Below are 16,967 nucleotides of genomic sequence, written 5' to 3'. Positions count from 1 at the left end.
GCTTACGTGGATCGTAGTCTACTCCGACTGAGGCGCTTACGTGGAACGTAGTCTACTCCGACTGAGGCGCTTACGTGGAACGTAGTCTACTCCGACTGAGGCGCTTACGTGGACGTAGTCTACTCCGTCTGAGGCGCTTACGTGGACGTAGTCTACTCCGAATGAGGCGCTTACGTGGACGTAGTCTACTCCGACTGAGGCGCTTACGTGGACGTAGTCTACTCCGACTGAGGCGCTTACGTGGAACGTAGTCTACTCCGACTGAGGCGCTTACGTGGAACGTAGTCTACTCCGACTGAGGCGCTTACGTGGACGTAGTCTACTCCGACTGAGGCGCTTACGTGGACGTAGTCTACTCCGACTGAGGCGCTTACGTGGACGTAGTCTACTCCGACTGAGGCGCTTACGTGGAACGTGGTCTACTCCGACTGAGGCGCTTACGTGGACGTAGTCTACTCCGACTGAGGCGCTTACGTGGAACGTAGTCTACTCCGACTGAGGCGCTTACGTGGAACGTAGTCTACTCCGACTGAGGCGCTTACGTGGAACGTAGTCTACTCCGACTGAGGCGCTTACGTGGAACATAGTCTACTCCGACTGAGGCGCTTACGTGGATCGTAGTCTACTCCGACTGAGGCGCTTACGTGGAACGTAGTCTACTCCGACTGAGGCGCTTACGTGGACGTAGTCTACTCCGACTGAGGCGCTTACGTGGATCGTAGTCTACTCCGACTGAGGCGCTTACGTGGAACGTAGTCTACTCCGACTGAGGCGCTTACGTGGAACGTAGTCTACTCCGACTGAGGCGCTTACGTGGAACGTAGTCTACTCCGTCTGAGGCGCTTACGTGGACGTAGTCTACTCCGACTGAGGCGCTTACGTGGACGTAGTCTACTCCGACTGAGGCGCTTACGTGGACGTAGTCTACTCCGACTGAGGCGCTTACGTGGAACGTAGTCTACTCCGACTGAGGCGCTTACGTGGAACGTAGTCTACTCCGACTGAGGCGCTTACGTGGACGTAGTCTACTCCGACTGAGGCGCTTACGTGGAACGTAGTCTACTCCGACTGAGGCGCTTACGTGGAACGTAGTCTACTCCGACTGAGGCGCTTACGTGGAACGTAGTCTACTCCGACTGAGGCGCTTACGTGGACGTAGTCTACTCCGACTGAGGCGCTTACGTGGATCGTAGTCTACTCCGACTGAGGCGCTTACGTGGAACGTAGTCTACTCCGACTGAGGCGCTTACGTGGAACGTAGTCTACTCCGTCTGAGGCGCTTACGTGGACGTAGTCTACTCCGACTGAGGCGCTTACGTGGACGTAGTCTACTCCGACTGAGGCGCTTACGTGGACGTAGTCTACTCCGACTGAGGCGCTTACGTGGAACGTAGTCTACTCCGACTGAGGCGCTTACGTGGAACGTAGTCTACTCCGACTGAGGCGCTTACGTGGATCGTAGTCTACTCCGACTGAGGCGCTTACGTGGAACGTAGTCTACTCCGACTGAGGCGCTTACGTGGACGTAGTCTACTCCGACTGAGGCGCTTACGTGGAACGTAGTCTACTCCGACTGAGGCGCTTACGTGGAACGTAGTCTACTCCGACTGAGGCGCTTACGTGGATCGTAGTCTACTCCGACTGAGGCGCTTACGTGGAACGTAGTCTACTCCGACTGAGGCGCTTACGTGGACGTAGTCTACTCCGACTGAGGCGCTTACGTGGATCGTAGTCTACTCCGACTGAGGCGCTTACGTGGAACGTAGTCTACTCCGACTGAGGCGCTTACGTGGACGTAGTCTACTCCGTCTGAGGCGCTTACGTGGACGTAGTCTACTCCGACTGAGGCGCTTACGTGGACGTAGTCTACTCCGACTGAGGCGCTTACGTGGAACGTAGTCTACTCCGTCTGAGGCGCTTACGTGGACGTAGTCTACTCCGACTGAGGCGCTTACGTGGACGTAGTCTACTCCGACTGAGGCGCTTACGTGGACGTAGTCTACTCCGACTGAGGCGCTTACGTGGACGTAGTCTACTCCGACTGAGGCGCTTACGTGGAACGTAGTCTACTCCGACTGAGGCGCTTACGTGGAACGTAGTCTACTCCGACTGAGGCGCTTACGTGGACGTAGTCTACTCCGACTGAGGCGCTTACGTGGAACGTAGTCTACTCCGACTGAGGCGCTTACGTGGAACGTAGTCTACTCCGACTGAGGCGCTTACGTGGATCGTAGTCTACTCCGACTGAGGCGCTTACGTGGACGTAGTCTACTCCGACTGAGGCGCTTACGTGGAACGTAGTCTACTCCGACTGAGGCGCTTACGTGGAACGTAGTCTACTCCGACTGAGGCGCTTACGTGGAACGTAGTCTACTCCGACTGAGGCGCTTACGTGGACGTAGTCTACTCCGACTGAGGCGCTTACGTGGACGTAGTCTACTCCGTCTGAGGCGCTTACGTGGACGTAGTCTACTCCGTCTGAGGCGCTTACGTGGACGTAGTCTACTCCGACTGAGGCGCTTACGTGGACATAGTCTACTCCGACTGAGGCGCTTACGTGGAACGTAGTCTACTCCGACTGAGGCGCTTACGTGGAACGTAGTCTACTCCGACTGAGGCGCTTACGTGGAACGTAGTCTACTCCGACTGAGGCGCTTACGTGGAACGTAGTCTACTCCGACTGAGGCGCTTACGTGGACGTAGTCTACTCCGACTGAGGCGCTTACGTGGAACGTAGTCTACTCCGACTGAGGCGCTTACGTGGACGTAGTCTACTCCGACTGAGGCGCTTACGTGGACGTAGTCTACTCCGACTGAGGCGCTTACGTGGACGTAGTCTACTCCGACTGAGGCGCTTACGTGGAACGTAGTCTACTCCGACTGAGGCGCTTACGTGGAACGTAGTCTACTCCGATTGAGCTATTAGTCGGATTATTAACGGAATATCATGCTCACTCCTGCTCTTGTCTCTCCCCCTCTTTTACTTTCGCTCTTCTATCTTTCCTTCTTTTCTTTTTCCTCTTTCTCCCTCTTATGTTCTCTCTTCTCTTCCTCTCCCCAATCTTATTTCTCCTTCTCACGCTCACTCCTGTTCTTCTCTCTTCTTTCACTTTCATCCTTCAATCACTTCTACTCTTTTTTCTTTCTTCACTTATGTTCATCTTCTTTCTATTTTCTCTCTTACTCTTCTTTCTTTCTCTCTCTGCTTCTTTTACTTTCACTCCAATTTTTTTACTTTCTTTTTTCACTTTCTCTCTCTCTCTCTCTCTCTCTGATGTGGGACTCCCGTTCATTCCTAACAGGAAGTTGGGCAACAGTCAGGCAGCTTTGTTTCCCGCTAAGATCAGTGAACAGGAAGGAAGGGGTCTGAACTTTTCCCCCACCCCCACCGTACTGCCCACCACCTACCCCTACACCCTCCCAGCCCCCTCCCCCAGTCTCTTTCTGTCCCAAACCCTCCCCATCTGCACAGCCTTTTAACGGCTTAATGAAATCTCATTAATCCTCAAAGACCAGATTTGATTGAACACGTTAAACCAGACCATCTTCTGGAATCTGCACTCCTGAAGACCAGCACAACAAAGAGGCTCCAGAAAGACGAGCAACCATCCTTATATTTCACTGTTCAACTGGATTTTTAACCTGAAGTCGACATTAAGCTGATTCAGTGTTTCATGTGTAAAAATTCCTCAATTCTTGATCTTTCGTCTCACAGAACTGCAGTTTTATCATCTTTAACCCGAGACACAGAGTTAAACACTGACACTTAAGCAGCAGAACCCGAGAGGGAGTGTATTATCGTGAAATCCCATCCCGGCTGTGATCTGTTGGCCGTAGATCATCACAGCCGTGATGTTATTGGTGATAACTCCCTCCTCGAGTGTCTCTACTGCTTTAATACAGTGAAATAAATACAGTAAGAAGTTAATAAACTGGCCGTGAACGCGGCGTTTAATATGTTTTAATGTTCAGCTCCTTCACCAAATTATAGCTCCTTAACGAGCTACTCGTCAGAGTAACGAGCTCCGCCCACTCACTGCTCAGCCGGCAGTTCGTTCTCCAGCTCCTTACACTGAATTCCCAAACTGTCGTCTCCACTGAGCAGCTTCTCTGTTCTTTACTGGGTCAGTTTTACGGCTCAGTCTGATTTGGTCAGACTCTGAAGATCAGACACGTCTGGCGAATGGTGTTGGGTTCATTTCTGGCTGATTCCTGGTTGTTCAGCTGATCTTCTGTCACAGCTGCCGACTGAAAAGCTGCTCAGTGGAGACGACAGTTTGGGAATTTAGTGTCGTCTCATCTTCAGAGTCGGACCAAATCGGCTGTCGGTCAGATGTGACCTTTGTCACAGCGTCTGTTTTCTGTTTGCGTTTAAACGTTCAGATGGCTTGAGCATCTCCTACTGCTGTCAAACTCAGTGGAGTGATAGTGTTTGTGGAAAAACCTGTGATGTTATGGTGAAATAACAGCACAATTAGAGCGTCTCTCAACCATCAGCTCGCACAGCCGGAAATAACTGTTGTATAATTGCTGTTGTAGCAGTTTGAGAACTGATACCATCAGGACGTGGTTTTGGTTTATTTTCTCCCGCACTTTATTCACCTTTTTTGCCGATATTTTCTATTAGTGTGCAAATAATTCCAGCCTATTCAGTTTATTATTTTATATAATTCTCATTCTTAACATTAACTTTAATTTAATATTAAAGGCCCATCTACAGACAAACATTACAAACTACTGCATATTATATGTTCTACAGCATCTGGCACTACTCACCATAATGTAAATAACAGAAAATCAAACCAAGCTCTGTTTTTAGAATTCACGATGCACTGAATCTTAACTGAACTGAACTGTTGTGAAGCCTTGAAGCCGTGATGAGTGCTTTGTGCGTGGGTCATATTCAAACTCAATAAGCTAAAGCTATTTCTGAAAAAGAATAAAGACAACCACATCTCAGCGCCTTGAACTGAAGTCAAATCAAACTGTGGTAACCACAACATTGTAATTATCATTACTGCTCACAGACTGAGGTGTCCTTGAGCAAGACACCTAACCCCCAACTGCTCCCCGGGCGCTGTGGATAGGGCTGCCCACCGCTCCGGCCAAGTGTGCTCACTGCCCCCTAGTGTGTGTGTCTGCTCACTAGTGCGTATGTGGTGTTTGACTGCACGGATGGGTTAAATGCGGAGGTGTGGGACTAATAAGGGTCACTTAATCTTAATCTTAATCATTAACACATGCAATGTGTAAATTAAACCGAGTCGTTCAGAGCGGTTTGGTGTGAAACACTTTCCTAGAGTCAGAACTGTTCACAGTGGTGGTGATAGGAACCAGACGTCCACCTCTAAAAGCTCCTCACAGAAAATAACTATACGAAATGGTTCTGAATTCACAGCCTGATGACTGAGACGCTGTTTTACGATAGTTTTGATAAGATTTTGGGCCTAAAACATACTTTTTAAATCCATTTACGGCGGAGGGATACATGCAGCACGTTGTGAAACAAAACAGTCCCCAAAGAAAACTTATTTTTTCAGATTTTCCACTAATTTACTTCATCAACATTCCATATAAACTCAGAAGACGTGTTCTGGTGGTTCTGGATGGTAAATAAAATGTCTATATTTGTGTTGTTGTCATGGCGACCCCTGGTTCCTATCACCACCACTGTAAAGACATCTGAACCAGTTCACACCAAACCACTCAGAATCCCTCTGATTACATCTCACACACTCAATGAGGCAGAAATGTTTGCAAAATTTTGTCATTTCATTGTGAAAAAAATCCAGATAACAACGATCCAATGCTACAGTAAAGCTCAGAACCAAAATAACTGGACCAAACTCTGGTGAGTAAAGCCTAATTACCTACGGAAAGCCGTCTTGGGCAGCAAATTATCCAAATGAAAGTGACAGCGTCTGCCTACTGATATCTGGACACACCCAAGTCGTGTGACTCACTGTCAAACATCATCTCTGTCCATCTTCATCATCTTCTCAGTGCTGAGTTGTAGTTTTGAGACTTCATATGTTTCAGCAGCTAATCAGTGTTATGTTGCTCTAGGGCTGCGTTCACACAGCAGGTAAAAGGGGCCTAAATCTGATTTTCCCACCAAATCTGATTGTTTTTGTTTGGCTGTTCAGATTATCTTTAAATGTGGTCTGTATGGGACATCAGTCTGGACAGATCAGCTCCTAAACTGACCCACACGCTCTAAAGACCAGAGCGTCACGCTGCGTCACGTCTTCATCCAGAGGTAAACAATCACAACCGCCAACGAACGCCAGTCGCTCCCAGAGGATCAGCTTCATCTACACCAGCATCACAGGAGCCACCATGAAGCTTCACTGACTGACAGCTGGACTCGTCACCCAGAACGTGTTCGAGCCGTAAAAAGGGCGCGGTCACTTCTTTGGTTCGCGTCCTCGGACTCTTTAAACCTCGTCCTCCTGCGGCCGCATTCGGACATTTCTTTCCAAATCTCTTCCAACACGGAGGGTTTTGGATACGTCTCTATTTTTTTAGTACAGAAACTTCAGCCTAAATGTTTTTGAGTCTCAGCAGCGAGAAATTATGATGAATGTTGAGCTGGATTTGCATAAAAGTCGCATGAATTCCGATCTGGCTGTTCAGACGGAGTCCCACTGCATCAGATCGGATACGGATCGGATTTCAGCACCAAGTATGAAAGCGTCTCAAATCGGAAATGAAAATTTCTGTTCACACTGACACACAGACACACATCTGAGTGACAGTGTGAACAGAAAAAAGACGGAAAAATGGGATTTGGGCCACTTTGATGAACACAGACTAATTCTCTGCTACCGCTACTGTTTTGGCTCAGAAAAATTAAGCTCTCCAGCTAATTCTTCAGCAAATGCTGCGCCACTCTTTTCACGCTTTGGGGTGTGTCTACACCATAAGCCCCGCCCCTCTATGCTTCCTTTACCCTGATAGGCTACACCCAGATGCCTGACAGTGGTTTCCACTGAAGTAACTAAGAGAACGAGGGGGCACCGTTTTCCGTTTTTAATACTAAAATAAAATCGTACGCCTCTAGTAACGTTTCAGAGCAATGCACGTTTACACAGCTGTGAACAGATGTGCGTTCATCCCATAATTTCTTATTACTACATACACCAGGGTCACAACCATAAGGCCTACGGGCTGCACTGCTACAAAGCTACGGTCAAATGGAGGCAGTTCTGGGTGACACTGATAAAGAGAAAAAAGAATCTCAATCATTTCCATAGTACGATGTTTAAGCCAAGTTAACCAGCCTGTGCTATTTGCACTCCTACACGGCTGTTTTGTTCCGTTTCCCAGTCTTACAGCAACGGTTTGGCAAAAAACCCCTCAAATTTACACAATTTTCCACTTACTTCAGGTGGAGCTTTGTTTGCTTCAGATCCGCAAACATGAGGGCAACATTGCTAACAAACACTAGAACTCAATAGACACCGAAACAGCAAAAACTACTTCGTACTAATACGTCCCCAAACCTTCCTCCCAACCCACTCAAACCGCATCCTGCTCTTTATTAAGGTTATAACAATGTGTCGATGTGATGTAGGACACAGTATGCGGTATTAAAATGAACAAAACCACAGTCAAACCAGCTTCTTAAATTTGGATGCGTTGTGAGCATCAGCCCTGGTTTTGTCTGAAACAGCTGCTGGTAGCAGTGAAGTTATATTCATTTTTACAGCTCACAGACGAACGTATTCGGCAGCAGAACCCGAGAGGGAGTGTGTTAATGTGAAATACCATCCCGGCTGTGATTTGGTGGCCGTAGATCATCACAGCCGTGATGTTATTGGTGATAACTCCCTCCTCGAGTGCTCTACTGCTTTAATACAGTTAAATAAATACAGTAAGAAGTTAATAAACTGGCCGTGAACGCCGCGTTTAATATGTTTTAATGTTCAGCTCCTTCACCAAATTATAGCTCCTTAACGAGCTGCTCGTCAGAGTAACGAGCTCCGCCCACTCGCTGCTCAGCCGGCAGTTCGTTCTCCAGCTCCTTGCACTAAATTCCCAAACTGTCGTCACCACTGAGCAGCTTCTCTGTTCTTTACTGGCTCAGTTTTACGGCTCAGTCTGATTTGGTCGGACTCTGAAGATCAGACACGTTTGGCGAATGGTGTTGGGTTCATTTCTGGCTGATTCCAGGTTGTTCAGCTGATCTTCTGTCACAGCTGCCGACTGAAAAGCTGCTCAGTGGTGACGGCAGTTTGGGAATTTAGTGTCGTCTCGTCTTCAGAGTCGGACCAAATCGGCTGTCGGTCACACGTGATCTTAACAGCGTCCGTTTTCTGTTTGCGTTTAAACGTTCAGATGGCTTGAGCGTCTCCTACAGCTGTCAAAGTCGTTGCTTAGCAACGGCGTCTCAGTGGACTGATACAGTGTTGGTGATAAACCTGTGATGTTACGGTGAAATAAAACAGTTTGCAGCTTTTAGCTTTTTAGCTACATTCTGGCGCTTCAGGCGTCAGAACTGCTGGACTATTTAAGGTGGAACGGGAAAATTAGCTAACTACCGAGATGTTAGTGATTTTTTATGCTTGCTATGAAGAAAACAACCATAATACATTGAATTGACATTAAACTAAGATAATACAGTGATTATCATAATTCTTTTTACAGAGAAAATTCTCCCATTTGTGGGTTTCTTTGGTCTCTTGTGCTCCGTCTTGCCGGTTTTCCTTTTTTCCCTCATAACTCTCTGTTTGGAGTCTCTGAAAATGCTCCATTTGGAGGGTCATATATCCCCAAAACTTCCCCCTCAAGAAGAATCAGGACACCCTACCCCTAGACAGGGCTGAGTGGTAGGGGCAAGGGGTGAAATGGGATTGGGCCTTCGTATCAGTATTGATTGAGTATCGGTATCGGAAAAAGAAGGAAACAGCGGTTCATCTGGTGCATCTCTAATTCTTGGGCATAAAAAAGACTGTATATACACTTTCAGGAAAAAAGGTACTAGACTGTCACTGGGGTGGGACCCTCAAGGGTCCATCTCAGTGCCTTAAGTCAGGGATCATAACTGAACCATAATCCACTGAAATGATCTGTTCTAAGCTGGACTGACTCCACACACCCCGCCTCGCCTCCAGGCTTTTACTCTACTGTTCTGTTTTAAATCATTCGGTTATGAAAAGGAACAAATACCAACTTTTCACCTGGAGAACCTGATTTAAGCTCCACAATCAGACCTTAGGACCACTGTAGAACCTTTGAGGGAACATTTACACTGTTTGTACCTTGATGTACTACACAGAACCTTCATTTCTCACAGTGTACAGCCACCTACAATAGATCTCATTCAACCTGTGCATACACTGTACCTATTTTCCTTGATGGTTATCAGCACGCAGCGTGACGACTCGCAGCTAATAATACATTCGGTCAAGTGAAAGCAGGCTGATGACCCAGGCTCTGCCATGAGAACCATTAACCAGCTGCTTTCCATAAAACCACAATGCTGGTTGAGCAGACAGGACATTCAGACCACAGCTGAAGCCATTCAGCACGACTGAGGCCCACACAAGCCAAGGAAGAACTGCTGAGCGGCAGATGTGAGCCTTTTTAAAGAAGCCCAACCTGAAGGAAACTGTGGCTCACTGGACTCAGCAAAATCCTGCGCCTGAGCTCGGCAAATCTGGCAGCTGGTTCCTGGCTGGAGCCGAGTCAGCCTCACCTCGGCCTTTGAAATCTGCGTCCACCTGCCTGCCTGCATTCATTTAGCTACAGCCAACACGCCGTCTGTCTTCCAGGAGACAGTAAAAGGGCTGATATCATGGAAAAACTCATTTCACTCACTTGCTTTGAAATAAGAAAGTGATGCTGTTTATGTGTGACTCACCAATCAATAGCCATCCATACATAGAAACCAAACTACTGTTGGGAATACATTATATTTGTGATGTCACAAAAATGACTCATTTACATATACACTACACTGCCAAAAGTATACAATCACCCATCCAAATCATCTAACTCAGGTGTTCCAGTCACTTCCACGGCCACAGGTGTATAAAGCCGAGCCCCTAGGCCTCCAGACTGCTTCTACAGACATTAGTGAAAGAATGGGTCGCTCTCAGGAGCTCAGTGAATTCCAGCGTGGTGCTGTGATCGGACGCCACCTGTGCAGCAAGTCCAGTCGTGAAATTTCCTCACTACTAAATATTCCACAGTCCACTGTCAGTGGGATTATAACAAAGTGGAAGCGATTGGGAACGACAGCAGCTCAGCCACGAAGTGGTCGGCCACGTAAAATGACAGACCGGGGTCAGCGGATGCTGAGGGGCATAGTGCGCAGAGGTCACCGACTTTCTGCAGAGTCAATCACTACAGACCTCCAACCTTCATGTGGCCTTCAGATCAGCTCAAGAACAGCGTAGAGAGCTTCATGGAATGGGTTTCCATGGCCGAGCAGCTGCATCCAAGCCTTACATCACCAAGCGCAGTGCAAAGCGTGGAATGCAGTGGAGTAAAGCGCCGCCACTGGACTCTAGAGCAGTGGAGACGTGTTCTCTGGAGTGACCAATCACGCTTCTCCGTCTGGAAATCTGATGGACGAGTCTGGGTTTGGCGGTTGCCAGGAGACGGTACTTGTCTGACTACATTATGCTGAGTGTAAAGTTTGGTGGAGGGGGGATCATGGTGTGGTTTTGTGTTTCAGGAGTTGGGCTCGGCCCCTTAGTTCCAGTGAAAGGAACTCTTAAAGCTTCAGCACCAAGAGATTTTGGACAATTTCACTCTCCAACTTTGTGGGAACAGTTTGGGGACGGCCCCTTCCTGTTCCAACATGACTGCGCACCAGTGCACAAAGCAGGTCCATAAAGACACGGATGAGCCAGTTTGGTGTGGAAGAACTTGACTGGCCTGCACAGAGTCCTGACCTCAACCCCATAGAACACCTTTGGGATGAATTAGAGTGGAGACTGTGATCCAGGCCTTCTCGTCCAACATCAGTGTCTGACCTCATAAATGCGCTTCTGGAAGAACGGTCAAAAATTCCCATAAACACTCTCCTAACCCTTGCGGAAAGCCTTCCCAGAAGAGCTGAAGCTGTTATAGCTGCAAAGGGTGGGCCGACATCATATTAAACCCTATGGATTAAGAATGGGATGTCACTCAAGTTCATATGCGTGAGAAGCCGGACGATCGAATACAGTTTTATAACTTTTGGAAATATAGTGTTTATCATTATATTACCCAGCCCTATTATTGCCCTGATGAAAACCTCGTATCTCCATTTTTGATGTGTTTTGGTTTTAGACATAAACACCTGCTGCCCTTTACATTGTATGTAGATTACATGATGAATAGATGAAAGGAAGTGAGCCAAAATGAGTTGGAAAGACGTCTGGTTCCACTGACTTGCATTAAAAGTTACCATTTTGGAGGGTTTTTTGAGACAGCAGTGATTATATAGGCTTTACTAAGCTGGATCTTCTGTACTTGACAAGTCCAGCCTGTTCTCCACAAACCTGCCACTGCAACCCTCTAATCTGGCATGAACGCACCTCCAAAACGCCACACCGGCTGAGAGAGCAATGAGAACGTATTGAAAACCTCACTCAAGTGGCTGCAACACTTCAGCTGGAGAGCAAACAGCACTGGATAAGGTTACTGAGCGCTCGGCTAAAGAGGTCCAGTATGTGTTGAGCAGTGAAGACAGTTACAACCCTGTGAATCATCCAAATATACCATACTGCTATACTATGACACCGTAATATTACATCATGCCCGCTATATTTGACAAGAGTTACCAATGATTTAACACCCTTAAAATAGTGATGTTCCTGTTTTTCGGATAATGAAATGGTTTTGATGTAAACAGAACTGTTCACAGTGGTGGTGATAGGAACCAGACGTCCACCTCCAAAAGCTCCTCACAGAAAGCTCCTACATGAATTTGGTCTAAAACATATTTTAAAACCTATTCCTGGCGGAGGGATACACGCAGGGCGCTGTGAGGCAAAATAGTCCCCAAAGAAGCCTCATTATTCCAGATTTTCCATCATCAACATTCCATATAAACTCAGACTCGTGTCGGTTCTCTGGTGGTCCTGGATGGTAAATAAAATGTCTATATTTGTGTTGTAGTCATGGCGACGTCTGGTTCCCATCACCACCACCGTAAAGACGTCTCAGACCAAACCACTGAATCTCTCTGCTTACATCTCAAACACTGAATTGCACACAAATCCTGAAAAACTGATGGAATTGCCCTTTACGCTTTATTTTACCTTATTTTTATTTAAAATATGAAAAAAAAAGATATACTGGTGTTGAAAATCAGGCATGTGGACACTTGTCGGTGACTAGGAATTGGGGTTAAAATTTTTAAAGAGAAAAGGGAATTTGAGGCTGTATCGTGAGGCGATAACGAGCCACATCAGCAACAAAACATCGCGATATTGAATTGTATCGATATCGTCCAGCACTTAACGTGCAACACAGTTAGCAGATAGTTGGGTCGCAGCAACTGCAAGTAAACACAGCAAGCAAAAAAAGCTGTACATGATTTAAAACCACACTTCTGATGCCCGGGCCAGTGAGATATCGCGAGTTTGGCATCGTTTAGCTGCTGCTAAGCCAAAGAAGAGGAGAAAAGTTGGGAGACAAACCTGGCTGGCTTTGTAAAACTGCTTCTTCAAGCCCGCAACGGACATCTTCAGGATCTTCGGGAGGGTTTTTTCGACGGAAAGGCAGCGACAAAGCGGCTGAGAGCTGCAAACCGGGTGTAAAATTGCAGATTGATGTTTATTTACGCGCTAAAAGGTCCTAAACTGAGCTGAAACGTTGCTGCTCTGCACTCGCCAGCGCCTCAACTGCTCAGGACACGAAACGGTTAACGAGACGAGCACGACTAGGTCCAAAGCGCTGCTGGTGGAGGTTTTATCCCGGACAGACGCCGCTCTGACGGCCCCTAAACGCGTCCAGCGATGGCAGAAAATGTCCCGTGTCGAAGTTTAGTTTTATCCACTTTGTTTACAACTCAGTGTTGCTGCACTGCGAGCAGCTAGCGGTCCCGCACTCACTCGCTCGCTCAGTGACCACCGTTTCCTGCGCAACGCAGGCACATTCCCCAAATCCCTGCATGAGCCCTCAGCGACATCTGCCGCCCGCTTTAGGTACTGCACACCGCGGCCGCTGCAGTTCGCCTGCTGGCCACAAGAGGGAGACAAAATCCAGTGGTGGACGAAGTGCACAGATCATGTACTTGAGTTAAAGTCGAGACACCCAAGGTAAAATATTCCTCCAGTAAAAGTAGAAGTTCCTCCCTTTAGACCTCCACTTGAGTAAAAGTACTAAAGTATTTCCCTTCAAATGTACTTAAGTATAAAGTAAAAGTACTAAAAGAGTAATTCTGGCTCTGATCTGGTCCTGTTATCATTTTTATAACCAGACTGGCTTCATGAACTCATTTCAGGTGAAAGTCCTCCAGCGTCTCTCTTGGTAAACCAGTCTTTTAATAGGACGTCATTAATTAGTGACGCTGACGTCTATTAAAATGATCAGAAGCACAAAACACTGAAGGTAAACAGTTTCCATCAGGGAGAACCGAGTGGCTCTGAAATCACTTTTTACACACAAGCAAAGTTTCAGTTTCAGATTTATTTACAACTTAGTTCCAAGTTTAAGTTGAATAAAAACTGGCTTTAAACCCAAAACCACAGGACCCCCATGGACCCTCACAGGTACTATTTGAGTGGTGGATCATTCTCAGCACTGCAGTAACACTGACGTGGTGGTGTGTTAGTGTGTGTTGGTCTGAGTGGTCTGAGTGGATCAGACACAGTATGAAACACTCATATAATGTCAAATATACTTGAAAATGAGGCAACACAGCACTTTATGTAGTAGAACATCACGACCGTGTGCACGACCTCTAATTTATTGTTAACCTGCGCTTTAAATACAAACAGTAATAAGGCAGTTGTGGGCTGGAGGTTAGGGAACCTGCCCTGTGACCGGAAGGTCACTGGTTCAATCCTCGAAGCTGACAGCGCATGACTGAGGTGACCTTGAGCAAGACACCTAACCCCCACCTGCTCCTCAGGCGCTGTGAATAGGGCTGCCCACCGCTCTGGGCAAGTGTGCTCACTGCCCCCTAGTGTGTGTGCATTCACTAGTGTGTATGTGGTGTTTCACTGCATGGATGAGTTAAATCTCTCTTAGAAGAGAGAACTGAAATTTACTATTCAACAGTAAAAATTAAAGTGACGTGTTAATAACAGTTTTCTTGTTCAACTGATATTGTAATTGTCACAGCAGTTCACCGCTTGACCACAAGAGGGCAGCAAAGGCCGTTAATTTCTCACTTATGAGTCAAACATTAGGGCCTAAGTGTTCTGAAAAGATAGTCACTTTATTTACACTATGTATGTACAAAAGTGAGTTCAGCTCCTTTAAGGGCAACTACTGATGACACAGGCTCGTACAGTCTCCACAGAAAAGCACTGCCCGAATGGGATGATGCAGAGTAGCTGCACATAAGCCTCAGGCTGTGGTCAGCGACCTTTATCCCGGAGATCTTCTCTCACGCACAGTTCAGATCCAACCTGCAACTTTCATGCTGAGCCGCATCACCCTTACCTAACACGAATGCATCAGATCCAGACAAGCAAGAACTTCCGAAGAAGTAGATTAGCTGGAGCAGGTGAGGCAGATTGTGGTTTGGAACTGGACACTGCAGGAGGGAAGATCTCCAGGACCATGTCCAATGCCAAGCATGGGCTAGAGGGGTATGACGCCCCCCAGCACTGGGCTGTGGAGTTACAGAGCTTCATCCAGTACCTTTGGGATGAGTGATGACCCAGATAGCAAGCATGACTGGACGCCACTGCTGGTCCGCCCTTGGACCACCCGGAATACTGTCCTGCATGCAAGGTCTAACTAGTTTTTAACGTCCACAAACAGATTTTAAATGCACAGACTTTTATTTTGGAAAATGAACTCTGGTGTGTATTACAAACTACTCAAATGACAAGGCCTGATATAATTAGGATTATGTTGGCTGTGTTGGCTGTGATGTTGGCTGTGTTGTGTTAGGCTGGTTACAGCTGTGTAACCAGCTATTTTTCCAATATTGCTGCTAAAATAATTGAATAACCTAATTTACAGAAGATAACAAAGGAAGGAAATGGAGGGAAAAAATGAGTAAACTGGACTGTGAGTGAAAAGTGACTGATGAAAAGTGGCATTTCATCTATTATTCTGCTTTACCACAGGTTCACAGCGGCCAGCTATCCTTATTTCCTGGGCCGAATGCAATCAAATCCTCACAGGAATGTTCTAACATCGAGTGTAAAGTCTATCCATATGAGTAGAGGCTGTTCCTGCAGCAGACTCACCATCAACACCCTTCATTTCAGAAGAAACGCTGTGATCTACAGACTCTGAGGTTCATACACTATATTTCCAAAAGTATTTGGTCGTCTGGCTTCACACACATATGAATTGAGTGAGACCCCATTCCTAATCCATTGGGTTTAATATGATGTCAGCTCACCCTTTGCAGCTATAACAGCTTTTTAACAGCTTTTTAGCAACATTTTACGTGACCGACCACTTCGTGGCTGAGCTGCTGTCGTTCCCAATCGCTTCCACTTCATTATAATCCCACTGACAGTTGACTGTGGAATATTTAGTACTGAGGAAATTTCACGGCTGGACTTGCTGCACAGGTGGCGTCCGATCACGGTACCACGCTGGAATTCACTGAGCTCCTGAGAGCGACCCATTCTTTCACTAATGTCTGTAGAAGCAGTCTGCAGGCCTAGGGGCTCGGCTTTATACACCTGTGGCCACGGAAGTGACTGGAACAAAGAACTCAGTGATTTGGATGGTGAGTGAACACTTTTGGAAATATAATGAAAGTGTTTCTTTTATGGCTTGAATTGAATTTGCTGCATTTTGTAATGTATTTGTTTTTTGCCTCCCCCCCAAATTTGACTGCCAACACTGCATCGTATTTTTGTAAAAAGACCTTTATTACATTCTTAATCCATGTATTGTATTCCCAATGTACAACAACTCGTCAGGTTTATCTTTTTTTAAATCTGCGTGTTCATAATATGTCATAAATTACAGTTATTAAAATGTAAGTGATTCAATAAACTCAGAATAAAAGGAAACACAGAAGGATCAAGACCATAAACAGAACTGGGGAGATTCTGCTGCTTTAAAAACACTCTTAAAAAAATAGAATTACAATTCTCTGAGAGGTGGAGAACACCAAGTGAGGAAAGAGACACCAACGAGGAAGGAGAAAGATCACAAAAACATAACAATCTTCATATTTATACATATACCTTTATCATATTTTGAGATCCTATTTTCTTCTACAGATCAGGCTGTGAACTCCTGCGACGGTGAAGGACAGTAGGACAGGGAGGACAGGAATCTTGGATTCTTCCGTGAAAAACACGGAGGAGAACGGTCACTAACACAGTGATGAGGGTTAAAGGTGCGCTATGGGCTGCGAGGCGTCCTGCTAGGCTAACTGAAGAAGACGGTGAAGGACCGAGAGCCCAGCTAACTCCCTGAGTGAGTGTGAGTGTGTGTAAACGCAGCCGCACACACTGAGCACCGCTCCACAAAACACACACACCATCTACAAAACCCCAGAGCGGGGCGGGTTCAGGTGCTTGAGTACACTGTAAACGGGAATTCCGCTATTCGCACATAATTAAATGGCCAAGATGGTTTGGTGTAAAAGTCGAGAGTCAGAACTGTTCACAGTGGTGGTGATAGGAACCAGACGTCCACCTCTAAAAGCTCCTACACAGAAAGTTCCTACATGGAATGGTGATTAATACACCGTCTGACGCCTGACACACTGTTTTAGTTCATTTCTGGCCTAAAACGAGTTTTTAAACTCCTTTCATGGTGGGGGGACACATGCAGGGTGTTATGAGGCAAAATAGTCCCCAAATTTACATTCATGGCAT

General features: G+C 46.6%; 1 protein-coding gene across 2 annotated transcripts in view; it reads right to left on the bottom strand.

Moving 5' to 3' along the window:
• sh3gl1b (SH3-domain GRB2-like 1b) overlaps positions 1–13,073 on the bottom strand; it is a 105,631-nt gene extending 92,558 nt beyond the window's left edge. For both annotated transcript variants that reach the window (XM_017725447.2, XM_017725448.2), the window contains exon 1: positions 12,639–13,073. In XM_017725447.2, coding sequence (XP_017580936.1) covers positions 12,639–12,683 — 45 coding nt within the window. In that variant the 5' untranslated portion in view covers positions 12,684–13,073. The remainder of the gene's footprint in view (positions 1–12,638) is intronic.
• Between the last annotated feature and the right edge of the window lie 3,894 nt (positions 13,074–16,967).

This window comes from Pygocentrus nattereri, chromosome 28 (genome assembly GCF_015220715.1).
Source record: "Pygocentrus nattereri isolate fPygNat1 chromosome 28, fPygNat1.pri, whole genome shotgun sequence".
Classification (NCBI taxonomy): Eukaryota; Metazoa; Chordata; class Actinopteri; order Characiformes; family Serrasalmidae; genus Pygocentrus; species Pygocentrus nattereri.
Note: the sequence above shows the minus strand (reverse complement) of the source record. Positions and strands in the feature narration are given on the sequence as shown.